At 39.9% G+C, this 19,694-nt stretch overlaps 3 protein-coding genes across 3 annotated transcripts; 1 reads left to right on the top strand and 2 right to left on the bottom strand.

Annotated features, from left to right (window-relative positions):
* Positions 1-1,459: 1,459 nt before the first annotated feature.
* Positions 1,460-6,115, bottom strand: rps25 (ribosomal protein S25). The gene is made up of 5 exons (XM_084065132.1): positions 6,051-6,115; positions 5,447-5,536; positions 4,034-4,217; positions 2,025-2,178; positions 1,460-1,521 (listed from the first exon to the last, which is right to left on the bottom strand). The coding sequence occupies exons 1-4, from the start codon at positions 6,051-6,053 to the stop codon at positions 2,030-2,032; spliced, it is 426 nt and encodes a 141-aa protein (XP_083921258.1). The 5' UTR covers positions 6,054-6,115; the 3' UTR covers positions 1,460-1,521; positions 2,025-2,029.
* A 1,015-nt stretch (positions 6,116-7,130) lies between these two features.
* On the top strand, positions 7,131-10,034 carry trappc4 (trafficking protein particle complex subunit 4). Its single transcript, XM_084064933.1, has 5 exons — positions 7,131-7,316; positions 8,317-8,491; positions 8,946-9,049; positions 9,509-9,635; positions 9,820-10,034. The coding sequence occupies exons 1-5, from the start codon at positions 7,142-7,144 to the stop codon at positions 9,896-9,898; spliced, it is 660 nt and encodes a 219-aa protein (XP_083921059.1). The 5' UTR covers positions 7,131-7,141; the 3' UTR covers positions 9,899-10,034.
* Positions 10,035-10,388: 354 nt separating this feature from the next.
* slc37a4a (solute carrier family 37 member 4a) lies at positions 10,389-19,653 on the bottom strand. Its single transcript, XM_084064089.1, has 9 exons — positions 19,533-19,653; positions 18,157-19,348; positions 16,931-17,163; positions 15,761-16,007; positions 14,401-14,559; positions 14,195-14,280; positions 12,849-12,962; positions 12,214-12,352; positions 10,389-11,124 (listed from the first exon to the last, which is right to left on the bottom strand). The coding sequence occupies exons 2-9, from the start codon at positions 18,302-18,304 to the stop codon at positions 10,958-10,960; spliced, it is 1,293 nt and encodes a 430-aa protein (XP_083920215.1). The 5' UTR covers positions 18,305-19,348; positions 19,533-19,653; the 3' UTR covers positions 10,389-10,957.
* Positions 19,654-19,694: the final 41 nt, after the last annotated feature.

Genomic DNA, 19,694 nt, shown 5'->3' with positions numbered 1-19,694 from the left:
ATACATATACTTTTGGGGTCCTTGACATGAAAAGGTTTGAGAATCACTGATTTTTTTTTTAAATTTGTTTTCATAACCTCCTGAATGTAGTATCAATGTGATTTTCAGTGGGCACATAAGCTACACATCTCATGTGGGTTAATTTGCCATCAATATGGTCAAATGAGCAACTTCAGGCAGTTTAAAATACCGTTTCAAATATCTTACGTTCACTGCCCCACTTGTGGAAGTGTACACTTAGGCTCTGGTTTGCTGTGGCACAGCAAGTTCTCAACTGAAGGTCTCCATTCCACAAACATCAATTGCATGTATACTGTACTTAAAAACTTTTAAAAACACATATGCAAATATATTTGGACATACATTACCAATAAAACAATGACAATAGAACACATCATTCAATATCCACTGCCAAATGGATAATAAAAAGGCCCACAACATACAGTAAGAAATCTGCTTTTAGAGCCATGTCGCGGGCCCCTTGAATATCTTTCAACTAAACTAATATTTACAGTACAGATAGTCAGAAGTGTAAAAGAAAATGTGTATCTAAGGAATAGAAGAGTTTGCACAGTGCCTAGTCTCTCCTAGTGTCGCCAACACTTGCTAACATCTCATGAGCCACCCTAAGCCCCCAAGAGACAGTGGGGGCAGCAGCATGCCACTGGGACACAGGCCGGGGTCTGTGCCTTGGTCACGGCCTTGGTCGAGTCGCCTGAAGGAGGGTGTCTGTTGCAAGACCCAAAACATCCAGCGACTCGAGGAAACTACACCGTTGATGTCCAAGTTTGTGCATCAGTAGATGTTTTATTAAATGCACATTGTAGCTCCCTTCAATGACTTTGCGGCATCCACTTAAGTGACGTTTCAAGTACACTGCTCTTCTTCAGACAGACCATTCTGAAGAAAAGCAGTGTGCTTGAAACATCACTTACGTGGACAGTGTTTGGACTCTTGTATTGCTTTGATTTTCATTTTGAGTTCCACTTTGAGTTCTGCACCCGTCTTTAAAGAGTGTGGACATTCATGACCTCCTTTGATCCTTGTTTTTTTTGTGTATAAACATCCCATTAATCATAATCAAGGCGTAAGTTTGAAACATTATAAGATACTGAATTGAAGTCATATTGCCCAGCCATAGTGGTCAAAAGTAACTTTAAGTGGCGACTTATTTTGTTTGCAATTACACTTCATCCATTGTTCCTTCAATTATTTTCATATTCAAACCTTACATACTGGTGCACGTAAACCAACTATTAAGTTGGAGTGCGTTGTGCTTCCCCAACTCATATCAAGTAGTATCACTGGTTTCCATTCTTGTCATCCAACTGGGACCAAATTAGAATCTGGGATACCAGGGAACGCAAATAACACGTAGAATAGGAACTCTGTCCTCAAAGTTAAAATGGAAACCCCCTGCTGTAAAATGTATACAGAAAAAAAAAAGTCTAAACAGGCATGTCTTTTTAGTTTTTATTCACCTCTCATTACAAATTGGTCATCACCAGAAAACAGCAAAACCTGGAGGACAGAAAGAGTAAAATGATATTAAGAGTCAATTACAGTCTTAACCCATTCAATCCAGGAACACGTCATTTTAGATTTCTTTGGCTATTAAAAAATAGCAGCTATACAAGCTTACAGCACAGCACTCAGTGCCACGCTATGAGCTTGTAGATCTATTTTTGAAAAATTGTGAAAATGTTTGCAAATATTTGATTTTCTTTTTTTAAGCAGACATGGGGGTCCCTGGAACAAAATATTTTACAAAAGTTAACTTTAAAAATATATATATATTCAGAGACTTGCACAAATTTTCAAGTTTTTTCAAAAATAATAGCTCTACAAGCTCATAGCACGCCACCGAGTGCCACGCAATGAGCTTGTATCGGTTATCTGCCATTTTTGAATAGCCAAAGAAATCTTAAAATGACAAATGATGCTTTCCCGGTCTTAAAGGTTCAACAGTTCAATACATAATTTGTTAAACATGCAGGCACACTACTGCTCAAGCAATGACTTACCCCGTTTATGCTTTCTCTGCTTTCTCTGCTTTTTTGTCTTGTTTCTCTGGTTTCTCTGGTTTGTCGCTAGTAGTTGTTTCCTCATCATCGCCTCCCTTGGTGTTGCGTGTGTAGATCAACTGTGCTCTGTGTTTGGACACCAATTTGATCATGCCTAAGAAAACAACATGCATCATATTAGTATTTCAATCAGCGCTTATGCTCTTTTAGCACAGTTGTCACAGCAACCCCCCCAGTGAACTTCATTACTTGCACCCTGGGTGAACCACCATCTTGATCATGCATCTCCCCTGCCAGAGCATGACCCCAGTATGTGACCCACTGGGTAGTGCTGGGGGGGAAAAAAAAGTTCATTTCAGTGAACACACGATTTCGTTCACGGCAATGATTTGTTCAAATGAGTCATTCTCGTCTTCTCTGCTGGAGAGAACTGTTGCCATTCCAGACAACAATTTTCTCCAGCCAAGTAATGCCACCATGTCTTACATAGATGCTCGGTTTATGCTAGAAGTAGCCTCGACCTCCAGGCTTTTATTGTTTAGTTTTGATAAAAAAAGAAAAGCCTGGAGGAACGCGTCGGTGTACCCGGTATGGTAAGTGTTTCGTTTCCCCAACCAACCAGAGTGCAGTGGGCGTCGCTCGTAATGTTGTGTTAACGGGGCGGGGGTTGACGGACAGATCGGTGAACCAATGGGATCAGGTGCAATCTCTCCGCGCCTCTATACACCCGCCCCTCTATACCCAAAAACAGGAGTGCTGGTGCAGCCTATGCTAGAAGTGACTAAATACTGTCTGTAGGTCCATTTTTTAAATACACACCTGATATTCTTTGCTTAAAGGGATAATTTACCCCAAAAAAATACTTTTTTCCTCTAGTCACCCCTTGGAGACTTGAATTCATTGATATTTTTTTGTTTTTGTCACAGTCCTAAGCCAATAATTTGATGACCAGCAGACCGGTAGGCAGCGGTTCCGGTAGGAGACACAAAGGAGACTTTGTGTCTCCTACCGGAACCACAGCCTAGACTATCTACAAGCTTGAGATGTGATGCATCGCAAGCTTGTAGATCTATAGCTCTATATTATAAGTGGCAAAGGGTATCTCTGGTTCTTGTGCTGTAGACATCGGGAGTTACAATATGAAATCTGATTTTTCTACCATTGAATTCCTTCTCACAGGAAATTTGACATGACTTTGAATATGGTCAAATAGAATGTCTCTATTTGTTGTGTGCATACACATGGCAAGACAACAGTATTACATTTATCTTTTGAACACCAATGTAGCTAGGTCAACAGATCATGAAGTTGGCATCTGTAACTGCCATAACCAGTTTAATATTGGTAGGACTCATTCAAGTCATGAGGCATGACAACGCCATAATAGTCTAGCTAATATTAGGTCAGTCAGAATGAAATACATCTGACCTGAAATAAGGACACCAGTTCATTTTCTTACGACAGAATACTGCCTCAGCAATGCTTAACCATATTGGGTTGTTAACGCAAACTAAATTATTCCGAAGTAGCTGCATGGATCTTGATGTCCCCTAATCCAGTAGTTTTTTTTTTTTAGCCACGACGCCCCAAAATAATCATATTTGAACTGTGGACCCCCCCGGTAGGCACTTGGACTTGTAATATTGTGAAAATAGCCAATCTACAATCGGCTAATATAGATCGGCTATTTTCACAGCCATTTCTTATTATTTGGCAATTCCGCTAATGTTTGACTTGTTTTTATAGTACAGTTTGATTACTTTTGATGCAGTAATAGTATTTTTTGGTATTAAAGTCTTTAAATCCTTAAATTGTCAGTTCTCTCTCATCTGGGGACCTCCCTAAAATCATATCTACTGTGTCACACCAGTAAGCAACTGTCATGAAAAAAAGGGATGCACACCAAGGAGCTCAACTCATGACATCTATTGAACAGGCTCATAAACCAGATAATTTCCCCCATTACATTGGAAGACTACACAGGGCCATGGGCAAAATTTCTAGTTCACCTTTGGCTAGCAGTTCCTGGAGGGCATTCCTTGCCAAGGAGCCACGGATCTTCAGCCTCTCGGAGACGACAGCGGGGGTGATGAGCTTGTAGTTGGGGACCTCCTTGTACAGCTTGTCGTAGGTCGCCTTGTCGAAAAGGACCAGGTTGTTGAGCTTATCCCTCACTTTTCCCTTGGACCACTTCTGCTCAAAGGGAAAAAGGTAGAAAGGGAGGTTTGAATTGGGCATTTATCTTAATCACACCCAAGATAAAAACACATTTTACAACCTAGCCGCAAGCAACTCGATGCCAACGATGCCAGTTTTAATGTCTGGAATCTAGAGTTGCAATACCAACCCTTGACAGCCCATTCATCCAGACAGAAAAGTCAGATCTGATTGTATTAAACAGTGTTAAACTCACCAACATTGCAGTTGTACAGAGAGCTTGGATTATGCTCTTAATATCTATCTGACAATTTTTTGTTTCATAAAAATGCACCATAGACATATTAGGGGCTACTTTCTGTCAATACAGAAAGTAGCTCAAAACATGTCTATGGTTGATTATTATGAATCAAAAACTCCACTGCAGATTAAAGAGGATAATCCGTACAGCTGCAATGTTGGTAAATTTAACATTGTTTAGTACAATCAGATCTGACTTTTCTGTTTAGTTGAATGGGCTGTCAAGGGTTGATATTGCAACTCTAGATGCCAGACTTTAAAAATAGCATCCAAGAGTTGCTTGCGGCTACTTACAACCATCACATCAGAAACGGGTATATTGTTAAATATTTGCTTTGTCATGGTGCAGCAACAACCTAATATCAAATGTTTAAAAGTACATGGGAATACAGGACACATAGGTGCATCCATAAGGGGAGTCAAAACTAGTCATTATGACAGTTTTTGGTGGTGTCTATGATAGTATAGGATGCATGCAAATCCTGCCCACGAGAACATTGGTTCTCAAAGTGGGCTCCGGGGACCCCTAGGGGTCCTTGGGGGGTTCCAGGGAGTCCCAGCTAAATGTGTTAATACAGCATCACAATCACTTTAAGCTCTTTATCCATTTATGTTGGCTATGCAAAAATAGCAGATCTACAGGCTCACAGCTTATCATTGTGCTGCAAGCTTGTACATCTGCTATTTTTGACATTTTCTGAAGAGTCTCAAATGTTGACATTTTTGAATAATTTAGATTTTTTTTAACAAAAATCTTCTGCGGGTCCCTGGCATAAAACCTTTTCAGATGGGGTTCTGTGGCCAAAGATATATCATTTTGTTTGAGATACCGCAAGGACTTTTTTGGTCGGACCTTTTAGACAAAAGTATTATAAATGTAACTTGTTTTATATTCTTTTGCCTAATAAAAATGTCAATCAATCAATTTCAGCCACTGCACTAGAAGCCAGCCATAACAACATTACCTTCTTCTTGGCCTTGCCTCCGGACTTGTTGACTGGGTCCTTGTCCTTCTTGGACTTCCCAGAGTCCTTCTTCTTGTCCTGCTTGGGAGGCTGTAGACAGGAGAACAGATGTCATGTGTTAAAAGTGATACAATAATCAGTAGATTAAGCCGTCAGCAGCATACATGGTCTGTGCTAGTAGTCAGCTAGAGTCAGGTTAACTGGCCTGGGATAGGCCTCGCCTGCGTCAAGGGGAATCAAATCAACTGCATTGATCTAAAGGTTATACTCGCATTGTATTAATACAAGGGGATTTCTATGTCTAGAGACCATTGTAATTGTTAAAGCATATGGACCCATGTGTCCATAGTAGCTGTTATTGTGTTGTAACTTTGGTCCGCGAGCACCGGACAGCATGAGAGCGTGGTGCTCTGAGCTAGCTAACGGTTAGCCAAGGAGACATTGAATTATTATGTATAACCGTTCCATCCAAACACTTTATTCACAGCGTGGATGGTGAACACCGGTTTAACACATTATTATCAATTTAGAGCCGTAGTTGTGTCCTAGAAGTACATGTATTTGATAAGTAGAGTATGTAAAAGGCTCCGGTCATCGTTCTCACCATGTTTCCTCGTCAAGATGTCGGAGCGAAAGGAAGTCGGAACGTGCAGCGCCCGTGCATGAGTCGCTTGGAAAACCCGTACATCCGGATATAGCCCACGCGGCATTCTGGGAAATGTAGTTTTTTTTTAAATATTTTTTATTTTACTTTGTTTATATTTCAGTGTTGGCAACTTGTACACATAATTTATACGTGTTTTTTTTACAAAAAAAATGTTTTCGTTCTTCAGCTGTTTACAAAAAAATGTTTTAAACAAAGCAGAAAACAATGAAATAAAAATAAAAAAGCATTACTCAAGATACATGGGTAAAAACATTTATGACAATGACAGCTTGACAATGAGCCTGCTTTTACTACAGATACCTGTGATTTATTTTAAGACAACAACGACAATAAAAGTGGTATAGAATACTGAACAAAAAGTAGTAATTAGTAGTGAAATTTTGCATCCTTTTGCGCTTAACCCCAATATTGCATACACTATATTTTTATTTAAAAAAATTAAAGATACTAAGTGACGCATAAATCCGTTAGCTGTGCAAGAATATACGAGCATTTATTATTATTATTTATTTACGTTTATCTGAAATATTTATGGTCACATGACACTGTCAGTGTGTCAGCTGGGAGGACCAGCCTTGCCATGTCCGCTTATTATAAGCGATTATAAGGCTCGCTTGTAAATATTGATAGCTGCGGCTGGTTGCGTTTTTTTGGGCTTGTTTCTAAAGTGTAATTGTTTATTTTGGCCTTGCTTCCTAATGTTGTTTAAACCAGTGGTTCTCAAACATTTTCAAGTCAAGGACCCACAAATGAATTATATGTATTTGTAGACCGGACCAACACCTTCTGAAAATGTTTTATGCCGGCCAAAGACCCCCATACAAGATTTTGTGGTTTTGAAAATAGTAGATCTACATGCTGATCTACCTGTAGGTCTACTATTTTCAAATAGCCAATGAGGGTTAGTTAGAGTGCTGCTCATGTGATGTGGCCTAAAAAATAATAGTTACTTTGGGCTTGTTTCCCTAGACCCTGGCTGCTTGTTTCTCTTTCAAAGCCTGGCAACACTTGGGACCTACTGTGCAAAGATGGCGATCTTCAGTGTGTATGTAGTGAACAAGGCCGGTGGTTTAATCTATCAGTTTGACAACTATGTCCCCAGAGCAGAGGCAGAGAAGACCTTCAGCTATCCTCTGGATCTGGTGCTGAAGATCCACGACGAGAAGGTGGTCGTTTCCTACGGACAACGTGATGGGATCCGAGGTAAACTAACATGGCAACCCGCAGGTTGGGTTATTGTTGTGGAAAAAGTACTCACATTTTTACTCAAGTAAAAGTATCAATACTGTCTGCAATGTAGAAGTGCTCTGTTACAAGTCACAGTCCGGAATTCAAAATGTACTTGAGTAAAAGTACAAAAGTATTGGTATCAAAATGTACTTAAAGTACCAAAAGTAGAGAGTACTCATTCTGCAGAATGTCCCATTTCGCAAGAAAAAAAAGAAAACCTTTTGAAAAATAGCAGATCTACATGCTTGTGAGCTTGTAGATTGGCTATTTTCAAATGGCCTAAATGTATACAGGGTTGAAGTGGGTAATGTAAATGTATGCGTTGTAATAGTATAATATAAATTTACAAAGTACCTAAAGTTTTCAAATAATTGTTGTGGAGTAGAAGTAAAAAATATTGGAAATTGGAATTACTCAAGTAAAGTACAAATACCTCAAAATTGTACTTTCCACCACTGTTGATATTATCATGGAAAATATATTAATTTAGTAATATTTCCACATGCGTAAAGCCTTAGATCCAGAGTTGAAGCATCCATGATGCCAGATGCTTCACTGAGAGTGAGCCTCAGCCTACCAATAATTTACAAGTGAATTGATGTGATATTGTCTATGTTGAAATGTATTTACAATTGCATAGATCATAATACCACATAGATCACTGTTTCTCTATGGTCCACAGGTCTGTATCTGTGATGTGTACAAATGGAACCAAATGGACCCTTGTGGTCCATTTGTACTCTCAGTGTTACGTTAACACTAACCTTCAATCAAAATGGTCATTGTATCAAGGCTACATTAACACATTTTACAGTATAGATTGGATATCTGTCCCAGAGATTCAAAAATAGTTCTATTTGTACACTCTGAGTTACAAGTGTCCATTTAGACCCCTGGTGGACCAAACAGTGGCATAGATTAAATATTATTTGTTTTACAAATGACATCTCTTTCTGTCATGGTGTTTGTATAGTGGGCCACCGATTGCTGTCCATCAACGGGGCGGATGTAAGTGGAAGGGACACGGCCGACGGCAAGGACATCATCGAGTACTTGAAAGATCCCTCAAACTACCCCGTGTCCATTCGATTTGGACGGTCTCGCTTGAGCTCCAACGAAAAGCTGATGCTGGCCTCGATGTTCCACTCGTAAGCTCCACTCCTAGTTGTACTATTAACCCCATTAAGAACGGGAAAAGCATCTGTGTAACTTAACCTTCTTCTTTTATACTTTGGCTATTCAAAAATAGCAGATATACTGTACAAGCTCATAGCACGGCACCCACTTTTTCATGTCATGGACACCCACAATGATATGTATTTGGCCGTGGAGCCCCATCTCAAAATATTTTGTTCCAGCCCCCCCCCCCCCCCCCCCTTCCAAAAAAATAGCAGATCTACAAGCTCGCAGATATATGAGCTTGTATATCTTCTAGGCTCTGCTAGGCTATATCTGTATATCTGCTAGGCTTTTGGATAGCCAAAGAAATGACACACAGACGCGTTCCCAGTCTCAATGGGTTAAACATCTCTTGTTTCAAAATGCATAGAGCAGGATGTTTCTAACTACAGAGCGTTGTTCTTGTGCTCTTTCTTCTCCCAGGTTGTTTGCTATTGGTTCACAATTGTCCCCTGAAGTTGGCAGCTCAGGGATTGAGATGCTGGAGACGGATGTATTCAAACTACACTGCTTCCAGACTCTCACAGGTCAGTGGTGAAAATAAATCAGATTTATCTAAAGCACTTTTTTTATTTAGGGTGGTTAAAAGAACTAAAACCTATTTGATTGAATTTAAATCACTGAAACAGGCAATATTGTTTTTTTGTTTTCTACATATATATTTCCAAAGCCACAATTTGATTGACTACTGTAGAGCAATTAACTGAAATAGTACAGATAACAATGCGAGAGAGAAATAATACCAACAGTATTCATTACATTCATCACTTGTCACTTGATATATAATATGGTTATCAGCACTGTTTTTGTTGTTTTATAAATCCCTATGTCAATTAAGTTGGACAAATTAGAGTACAACTAGTTCTTCAGTTCTAGTTCTCTTTAGAGCAAAAGCAGTAGGCGTAGGTTTGTAAAAAGGGATAGACTGCCTAAAACATATCTAAAGCACTTGTTGCACTCTTACTGGTCGATTCATTTTCTTGTAGGGATTAAGTTCATAGTGCTGGCAGACCCCCGCCAGTCCGGCATCGATGCACTGCTGAGGAAGATTTATGAGATCTATTCTGACTTTGCCCTCAAGAACCCCTTCTACTCTCTGGAGATGCCTATCAGGTAACTGACACAAAAATATAGAAAACAGTGCATATGGCCAGCGAAATAATAAATTGTATTTGTCTACTAAGGGCTGCCGGAAACATTGTTTAAGTAATGCTTATTGGAGCTAGGATTCAGTGTGTAACACATGCATTGTGTAAATCACTGACAATGCCCTCATTGCCTTGTCTTCTGATTTCAGGTGTGAACTATTTGATCAGAATTTGAAGAGTGCACTGGAGATCGCAGAGAAAGCTGGCAACTTTGGGCCCAGTTCTTGAACCAGGAAAGCCTAGACGGAAAACAGCTCATATACTGTCATTTTCACCCAAATGTAAATATTTAATGTTTTGTATATAATTTAAGAATAAATCTGTCTATGTCAATGACTTTACGACAGTGCTCGATCACTTTTAATGTTGTACTGTATGTGGGATCATTGAATTGCCGTATAATGTAAACAAGGGAAGGGATTAAGGACAGAGCTTTGAGTGGCGTATATTATTAGTCATACCGATCCATGATCATTTCTTCAAGCCATAGATTGCCTATAGGGGAATCTGTTTCTTATAAAAATGACTGCCTATTAATAGGGGAATCTGTTTCTTATAAAAATGACTGCCTATAGGGTAATCTGTTTCTTATAAAATGACAGCATCTTGCAAAGTATATAAACTAATTTAATACATTTCAACAAACAAACAAATTAAATTAACAATACATTTCAACTCATACATTAAAGTAAGTTAAGTGACAAAGTTGTGCCAAGAGTTTAAAAACATGCAGCACTTCTTGGAGAAATGGGAAATGTTCTCTCCAGTTGTTTTATCTGCCGCATTAACTTTGTAATGGCATATACACTGTATACTTTAGCACATACCCAAGAAAAATGATTGGAATAAAAAAAAGTAGTAATGTATACTGGCACAATATACGTATACGTATATTAATTTTAGAAAGGAATTGGTCAGCTGGAAAACAGGAACGTGTGCTATTAATACTTACTTTGTAACACACAATTGTAATCTGAACGACTGGCATAATGTGTTGAATGAAAAAAACAGACAATGGTGAATCATCCATTTTCACTTGTTTTTTTCATCTAGTTCATACCCAGGTACGCATGCATTCCAACTAAGTTCCAACTTGGTTGGGACTACAGATCCCGTAGCCTGTGGCAAAAATGCTTAAACAGCTTAAACTTGGGGGGGAAATTGATTTCTTTCCCCAAATTCATATAAATTGGTCAACCCACTAAGGAGAAAAATGCATGAGAATGGATGAGGACAGACAAGGGTTTTCTGTATTGTATAGTAGGATAGTAGGACGTGTAATGAGTTTCAGTCAGCTTTCTTAGCAACATGGCCCATCTTGGTTCTGATATTGCGAAACAGGAAAAAGCCAACAGCGGTGGCAGCACAGACGACCTCTGCTACCCAGAATGCCATTTCCCAGCCATGGTGCTTGGCAATGGTGCTGAATGGCAGCCCAGACAGGAAACCGCCAACTACAAATACAAATGTGATATTTATTATTTTATTTTAATGATTATACACAGCATACTAAGCAGAGACAAGTTTCAGATGAAAGGCATATAAGAGCAGAAGGCTTAAGAATCATTTGGCTCTATTAACCCTTTAAGACCAGGAACGCATCCGTGTCATTTTAAGATTTCTGTGGCTATTCAAAAATAGCAGATATACAAGCTCATAGCACGGCACCGAGAGCCGCGCTATGAACTTGTAGATCTGCTATTCTTGAAAAATCGTGAAAATGTGTGCAGATCTTTGAATATATATATATTTTTAAGCAAGCATTTTTAACTCATGTTACAACTTCTAGGGGTCCCTGGAACAAAATGTTGTTGAGATGGGGGTCTGTGGCCAAATGCTTATCATTTTGAGTGGTACTTGACATAGACATTTTTTGAGAACCACTGATATTATAGCAACATACGATTGTTTTCAAAAAACTGTTAGGATTTGCACAAAATGTCCATGATTTCTCCCAAAAATAGCAGATCTACAAGCTCATAGTCCGACACTCGTGCCACGCTATGAGCTTGTATATCTGCTATTTTTTAATAGCCAAATAAAAAAATGACATGCGTTCCTGGCTTGAATGGGTTAATACCTAATAGTTAACTGCATTCACCTAGTGTTCTAATCTAAGTATTAGTCCCTGATTAGATGGGAACAACAATGACAGCCAGTTGTGCTCTACTGTTCTAAGGAATTCTAAATGTATCCTGGTTTAGCAACACTGCGCGTTACATGCCCTGCGCCAAGGAAATATTAAAAATTTAACTACAGGCATGATTTTTGGGAATAGCTATGCAGTTTCCTCAGCACTGCTGTTTAGTCACATTGGAATATCTGAGCAAAAATAAGTATTTGAACTTCTACATTGCCTAATGTATCACAATACTCAAAAAGGTGTTACCCGTAAGCGGTAATTTAAGGTGATGCTATACGCAATCAATCTTTTCATAGGTGCTTGGCTCTGCACGAGCGGCTATCATTTAAATGTACGAAGATAACGAAGCACCCAATGTTTCCAAATTATTTTGATTGATGAATACACTTATACTACTTACTGTTGGCCATGAGAGCAACAATGGCATGTGACGTGCCACAGTAGTTGGAGGGAGCACTCTCGTTGGCTATAACTCCAAACAATGCTATAGGCCCATAGGATGAAAAACCAAAAGCAGCACCCAGGGACAGTATCCACACCTACATGTACACAGAAAACACACCGTGACAGCAAACTGTTGCCATGTTTTCAGAAACATGTACTTCAGATGAAAACGCATACTTTTAATCAGTGGTGGACAAAGGCCTGTGTTCAAAATGTCACTTGAGTAAAAAAGTATTGGCATCAAAATATACTTAAAGTACCAAAAGTAAAAGTACTAAAATATTTGAAAAGAGCAGATCTACAAGCTCACAACGCCTCGCCATGCGACGCGTTGTGAGCTTGTAGATCGGCTATTTTCAAATAGCCTATGTATAAAATAGGGCTGAAGTGGTTAATGTGTGTTTTATAATATACTAATTTATATCTGCAAAGTAACTAAAGTTTGTAGTGGAGTAAAAGTATAATATTTGCCTCTGAGAGGTAGTGGAGTAGAAGTAAAAGTACTGAAAATTCAAAATACTCCAGTAAATGTACTTAGATACTTTACACCACTGCTTTTAATACACATTAACTTCTAAGATGTAGGCCTACCTTAGGGCTGTCTGGAGTGACCGTCATTCTAAAAAGGAACATGGACACGAACATGCCGGCCATCATGCAGATCAGGATGAAATGACGCGGGTTCCCATGAAGTCCCATACCTTGCTGTACAAAAAGGACATGTTAAGAAAACTGCAGAATGGCTTGTTCAGAGGGTGTCAGAATCTTTAAACAAGAAAATAAAAAGCTTGATACACATACAACATACAGTAAAATACATGAAAATGTGCACAATGTTGGGACCACTTGTCTTATTCTGATGGAAGGGGAGACATGGGTGTTCATGGTCATTAGTGGTCATTAGTGTAGCAACATCTTTACAACCGGATCAGTGGCCTTGTGGTTGGAGTGTCTGCCCTGAGACTGTTAGGTCGGGGTTCAATCCCCAGCTGAGTCCCCGGCTGCGCACCGAGGTGATGCAAAACGCCTCACCGATGTGAAACGTGTCACAGTGGCCCCAAATAGGCCTCGCCCATCACACTTCACAACCCGGAAGAAGGGGTGAATTTGCCTCATGCGCTGAGTGAGCAACTCAATGCAAGTGGATGGGAGGCGATATCCGGTGCCCTATCTATTATTTTTAACTCTATGGAGTCATATCACACAGCAGTGGTAAGCAACCTTAGGCACAGGTGCCAACATTGGCACAGGGGAGGGTGATCACTGGCATAAGTGTGAGAGAGTTTTTTTCTATTAAAAATGAAAAAAAAAGTTTAGTCCGTTAAAGTCCCCTCACATCTATATACAAATTAAATTCTGCACATACTTCTACATTCATTCAAACTCCTAACTCTGACTGGGGAGGGAGTCTGAGAGATAGGTGGGTTATTGCTCTGAGTCTAAAGATCATTACAATGTCCCGATGTGAAAGAAAATATTTCTAAAGAAGAAGGAAAAAATAAAGGTTGTTATGTACAGTATAGCCTATGGACAATCAAAATCAGATGGAAATATTACATTTTGATGTGGTTTCATAATTAAACTTAATGTTGATATGACGGCACACTGATTATCAAGAAAATGAAAACTTAGCACTTCATGTCAAAAAGGTTGCCGACCCCTGCTCTACAGTATAGAAATGTTATCAAATGCTTCCCTGCTTGGCACTCAGCATCAAGGGTTGGATTGGGGGTATGTCCCTGCTGGTACATACTGTACTAGCATCAGGTCCAGGAGCCTCACACTACAGAAATAGGAGATGGCCTGGGTTCCTGACCTATGGGTCACATGACTCAGGAGGCTACTATACATCTTTTACTTTATATCTTCAAACTGTCATCAAAGCCTGTTTGACCGAATGGCATTTAACATTTTGCAGACATGCCATGTCAACTCACTTTAGCCACGGCCTTATCAGAGAAGTATCCAGCAGCTAGACTTCCCAGCAGGCCTCCTACCTCCAGGGCACTCATGTAGGAACTCCCTGTGTAAAGCAACAACATTTTTAGGCAAATTTCAAACAGGAAACTAGTACGAACAAGTATAGGTTCATTTGGTTGACATTCTATAGGCCGGAAATCTCGCTTGCATCCATGTCACATACCCATGAGTGTGGACTGTCCCTTGTCCTGAATGAGGAAGAGCTGACCCCAGTCGGTGCAAGCTGTCTTCACACCGAACACCACTAGGTAAGACACGGACAGCAGCCACAAGTAGGGAGACAGCAGGAACTCTTTCAATGTGCTCTCATTGCTGGATGATCCTGATGAGAAAAAAACAACAGTGAGCTATTTTGGGCACGTCATTATAGGTCAAAACGTGTCATGTTGCCATCCTTTGTGAGCTTTTAGATTGGCTATTTTTGAACATTTCTGAACAAGGGTTAAGTGGTTAAATGAATGAAAGTTCTGTTTGTGTTAGAAAAAAATGTATTAGTGTTTATCTTTATCGATTTTTTAGCTTATAATCAATGTTTTTCAAATTGATTTCCAGGTTGTGTGTGTGTGTGTGTGTGTGTGTGTGTGTGTGTGTGTGAGAAAGAGAGAGATGTGAGGGGCACACTGGGTACAGAGTTCAGTGTCACTGACCCTTGGACACCATAGGCATATGCAGAACTTATACATACTGTACACACGCACACAGCACGCTGAGCAAGACCTAGCCGGTGGAGGGTCCAAACGGAAGTATTGGAATTTGGTGGATGTACCGCCCAAGGAAATGACGTGGACGCTTTACAAATCTGTTCTCAGTGAATGAAACGAGTGTTGTGATTGGTCGAAAAATATCGTTTCCTGGGGAAACACGTACAACAGTCCCGCCCCTAAAGACACTCCCTGCTTTAGGTCGTGACCAGGCTTTTCTCTTCGCGGATGAGTAAGGCTGGGAACGAGGCTACGCACACAGAGACTCACTGCACACACACACACATGCATACTGTACATGTCACTCACATGAACAGACCTGATTGAGAATGCCAATGCTGAGGCAGACATCTCAAAATATTTAAGGAAAAAGGTAAAACACTGGTTGAAATCAGACTAAAGTGGCGAACACTAATATGTTATGCACATTTTCAAACGTTAACGTCATTGCTTTCATGACTATAATTTGGTAATGTTATTGCTTTTGTACTTGTTTAGATTAGAGTTTCTTGTATGTGCTTATTGTAATTGTAGTATTCTTTTAACTAGGTAAATATTTATAGAACGGTTTCTTGTTTTTATAACTTGATACATGTTTTTGTTGTATTGTCCCTGTCGAATAAACATAAATAAATAAAAAATATGCATGACTTCTCTCAAACATTATAATACAACCCTCGTTTGCTCCTGATAAACACCTGAGTCATATTTCATGGCTACCAGATGTGACAGGAGACAACAACAGGAGCTGGACAATAATTATATGAATCATTAAGCACAAGAACAGTTATTCTTGTTCAGTTATCAACCCATAACCCTCACCTGCGTTGCCCTTCTTGGCTGCTGCTGCCTCGATGTTGGGCAGCCCCACGTCCTTGGGCTCGTTCTTAATGAGCAACAGGCAGACGGCGGACAATGCCACGCAGGTCATGCCTGAGATGGACATGGTGGTTCTCCAGCTGTAACTCTGGGCCATCACGGTGGCGATGAGGGGGCCTAAGCTGCCGGCCAGGTTCATGCTGCAGGACAGGATGGCCCACCATGTTCCGAATTGAGAGGGCTCGAACCACTGACAAAAGGAAGAAGAGAAATAATTATGGCATTTAATCGTAACAGTTTTTTTCTGGGTGGTGGTGTGCAGTGTCCTGGTTTGAGTGCAATTATTAACCCATTAAGATCTGAGATACGATTCTACAAAATGTCTTTTTGTAGAATTTTGTAGAAAATATTTTTTTCAAAAAAACGTTATGTTGCTATTTCAGTGGTGCTCAAAGTTTTTCATGTCAAGGACCCTCAAAATTATATGTATTTCGCCGCGGACCCCCATCTCAAACTATTTTGTTCCAGGGAACCCCAGAAACAAAGATTTGAAGTTACAAATGTTAACGTTCACTTTAAATATATATATATATATATATATATATATTCAAAGATTTGCACACATTTTCAAAAATAGCAGATCTACAAGCTCGTAGCGTGGCACTCGGTGCTGCGCTATGAGCTTGTAGATCTGCTATTTTTGAATAGCCAAAGATATCTAAAATGACATGCATGAGATGCGTTCCCGGTCTTAATGGATTAAGTGACAAGTCTTTGACAGCAAAAGAACAGTTGAGGAAGATGTGCCTATTTTCAACAGCACAGACTGTGCTATACAGTTTCTGAAAATAGTCTCTTTTTAAGCCATACCACTCCACTGATAAACCACTGTCACTGCCAGAGGCAAACTTCCTGAGCTATACAGTTGCAGTTAAATAAGTTGTAAAATTGCCCAGATAAATAAATAACTGTCAACAACAACAATCCTACATGAGAATAGGGTGTTTAGTTTAATAACCAAACGTGAAACATATGAATAAATAAACAATTTTTATGGGTATAGGCCTGTAACTGAAAACTCATAAAACAGGAAAAGAAAATCTTGGAAACTTGAAGGTAAAGAGTCTAATTTACAAAAGTCAGACCCCTTTGGTCCATCACAAAAGGATGTACCTTGCGCAGCACCCGGCCACAGGGAGGCCAGCCCAGGCCCTGTCCCAGGCCATTGAGAAACCAGAGGCCAGAGAAGACGGCCACGGTAGAGGACCAAGAGAAGACCACGTTGATGCCTCCCACCATGCACAGGCCGATGGAGAAGAGCCAGCGGGCGCTGATCTGGTCCGACAGCACGCCGCTGATGAATTTACTGATGGCGTAGGCCAACGACTGGCTGCTGGTGATCATGCCTGGATGAAGATATGTGGGTGGGGCATACACAAATAACACAGCACACATTTGAAGAAAGAAAATGCACCCAACGGTCTTCATATTATGTTTATAACACAAGTTCAGGAGTTAAGACCACCCTCTACATCAGTGTAGAGCCTTTACGGGTCCATTTGTACACTCTCAGAGTTAGGATTTTATAGTATAGGTTGCAGTACCAGAGATAGGTTTATGCATATCAAACTGGGGGTCCTTGAAATCAAAACGTTTGAGAACCACTGCTCTACAGTGCATCTCCCTGACACTTTCTGTTCCAATTGATCACAATTATTTGTATGCCAATTGATCGTCAACTAAAATGTCATGACGTGACAGCCCTAGTACGAGGCAGAGCAAGTCAACTCCGGCATGTGCACTATAATGGTCAAGGTGGTATGTATGGACAATAACGTGTCAATTCATCTTTAGTCCATCTTTATGCACCTGGCTGGGCCAGCTCTGGGGTCATGGATATTATGACTGACAGTCAAGGTTGTCTATCGCCGAGTTTTTCTTTTATAGATTATAATATATTATTTATATAGTCTATAATTATAGGTGGCCAGTGCTAATGGATGGCATCATGCTCATATTGCTGACATCATAAATGTAATGCTACTTAATAGAGCAGTGGTTCCCAAACTTTTTAGCAGATCTGCAAGTTTTCACAACTTCTTCAACTTTTTTTTTTATGGAAATGATTCTATTATTTTTTATGAATGACATACTTTTGAACATTTTTTAAATTGTTTTTTTTTTGTTTAAACTAAATCTTTTGAATTTATTATTTATTTTTAACTCTTTTTTGAATATTTACTCGGGACCCAGAAAAAATTGTCCACGAGCCATATATGGGTATTTGGGAAACAGTGTAATAGACTGTCTATCTGAGCACAATTATAAGTGGGTTAAACCTTTAACTCTATGGGTTATACAGGGCCTAGCAGATTCAACACACAAAACAAGTCTCATACCCAAGTCGTCCTTGTCCAAAGTGATCTCCTGCATCAGAGAGGGCATCACGAAAGAAAAGGTCTTTCGGTTGAAGTAGTACAGTGTGTAGCCCACAAACATGGCCAGAAAGATGGTGGTACGGTAGTAGCCATACCCTGCCGTCGCCATGGCTGCTTTTTAAATGTTAAAATGCAATGAAAAAGGAGGATCAATTGTAAGTTCAGAGGAGCGAGTGAAGCTCCTCTTCCTGTGCTCGTCAGACAGGGACTGAACTTTGCTTCAGGATCCGCCATCATACCAAACAGGCGCTGTAATCAATACAGGGTTAATGGTTATCTAGCCCTGAAACATGACTGTCATAACATGACAGTCATGGATGAACTTCAACCTGATGTTTGCATTTTCTCCATGTATGGCTCGTACATCTATATAAACGTTCGAATTTGAAATATAAAGTGCTCACCTCGTGGCCACGGATGTTACAATTATGTACGGACCCTCAGAAGTACCCGTATCTTCTGTATTGTTCAATAAAAAGAATTTTAACCCAATCGGTGGCAATTTTCTCCGTATTTTCTCCATAAGCTTTCAACTAAGCGACCCTATCGGTTGGGAGATGTAGTGCACTCTGGTACATTATAACTCTATAAGAAAATGGCCACCGATCGGATTACATTTCTTTGTATTGAACAATACGGAAGATACAGGTACTTCTGAGGGCCCGTAAATAATAGTAACATCCGTGGTCATGGGGCAAGCACTTTATATTTGAAATCTGAACGTGTATGTAGATGTACGGAGCAAAAAGGGAGAAAGTGCAAACACCAGGTTGAAGTTCCATCATGACTGTCACATGATATGACAGTCATGTTTCAGGGTTAATGGTTATCTAGCGTTTAGTGATTTAATCGGTCTTGTTATAATTTACTATATGGGCAGCACATTTTCAACAGGAACAATTGTTGGTTTCACAATACTAAAGCAAGCCTACTGACTGTCTTAAGGAATCGGGTGTGGGGAAAATAGCCAAAACATAACAATAATCTCCTCTTTTTAGCCTTGACCTTGGCGTTGTGTGTTGTTGCTCGTAGCTCCTCGTCCACATCATTGTGTACCGGTTGTTCTCAGAGGGAAGTTAATGATTCATTGAGGGAGATCCTGTGGTGATCATGGCATGTTGCATGTTGAACAACATGATCCATATATTATGTCCTACAGAAACACGAGATAAACATGTGCAGTTATTATGAGTGCATTGTAGAAGTGTGGGCTTTAAAAATAACTTTGGAGCAAAAATAACAATAATACTGTGCAGTTCAGGGCTTTAAATGCGTTGATAAGATACAGAGAAAAGGGGAAGGGTGGATGAAGCGATCAAAGCGTATCGAAACTTTACCTTCACTTTGTCTAAAGTCTCCGGCAGTTTGTTCTGTTGGCATGGCGACGCGGCGACATAATGTTGATAATGTCACACACACAGTGCCATTAGGCGTTATGAGTGGATTGCTCATTTGCTCTCTTAACACGTGAAACAGCTTGAAGATGTTTATGTTTTAAC

The sequence above is a fragment of the Gymnoscopelus microlampas genome, assembly GCF_963454915.1.
Source record: "Gymnoscopelus microlampas genome assembly, chromosome: 8".
NCBI lineage: Eukaryota > Metazoa > Chordata > Actinopteri > Myctophiformes > Myctophidae > Gymnoscopelus > Gymnoscopelus microlampas.
This window is presented reverse-complemented; position numbering and strand designations above follow the sequence as displayed.

Bases quoted from the DNA above. Each gene is read 5' to 3' on its own strand.
- trappc4 (XM_084064933.1), top strand. From the start codon at position 7,142: ATGGCGATCTTCAGTGTGTATGTAGTGAACAAGGCCGGTGGTTTAATC. The intron at 8,492-8,945 runs GTAAGCTCCACT...TTCTTCTCCCAG, and splicing joins CTGGCCTCGATGTTCCACTC to GTTGTTTGCTATTGGTTCAC. The intron at 9,636-9,819 runs GTAACTGACACA...TTCTGATTTCAG, and splicing joins TCTCTGGAGATGCCTATCAG to GTGTGAACTATTTGATCAGA.
- slc37a4a (XM_084064089.1), bottom strand. From the start codon at position 18,304: ATGGCGACGGCAGGGTATGGCTACTACCGTACCACCATCTTTCTGGCC. The intron at 16,008-16,930 runs GTACATCCTTTT...TCCTTTTGTCAG, and splicing joins GTGGCCGGGTGCTGCGCAAG to TGGTTCGAGCCCTCTCAATT. The intron at 12,353-12,848 runs GTAGGCCTACAT...GTGTACATGTAG, and splicing joins TCACTCCAGACAGCCCTAAG to GTGTGGATACTGTCCCTGGG.
- rps25 (XM_084065132.1), bottom strand. The intron at 4,218-5,446 runs GTAATGTTGTTA...CCCTTTGAGCAG, and splicing joins GAGGCAAGGCCAAGAAGAAG to AAGTGGTCCAAGGGAAAAGT. The intron at 2,179-4,033 runs GTGAACTAGAAA...TTGTTTTCTTAG, and splicing joins CCAGGAACTGCTAGCCAAAG to GCATGATCAAATTGGTGTCC.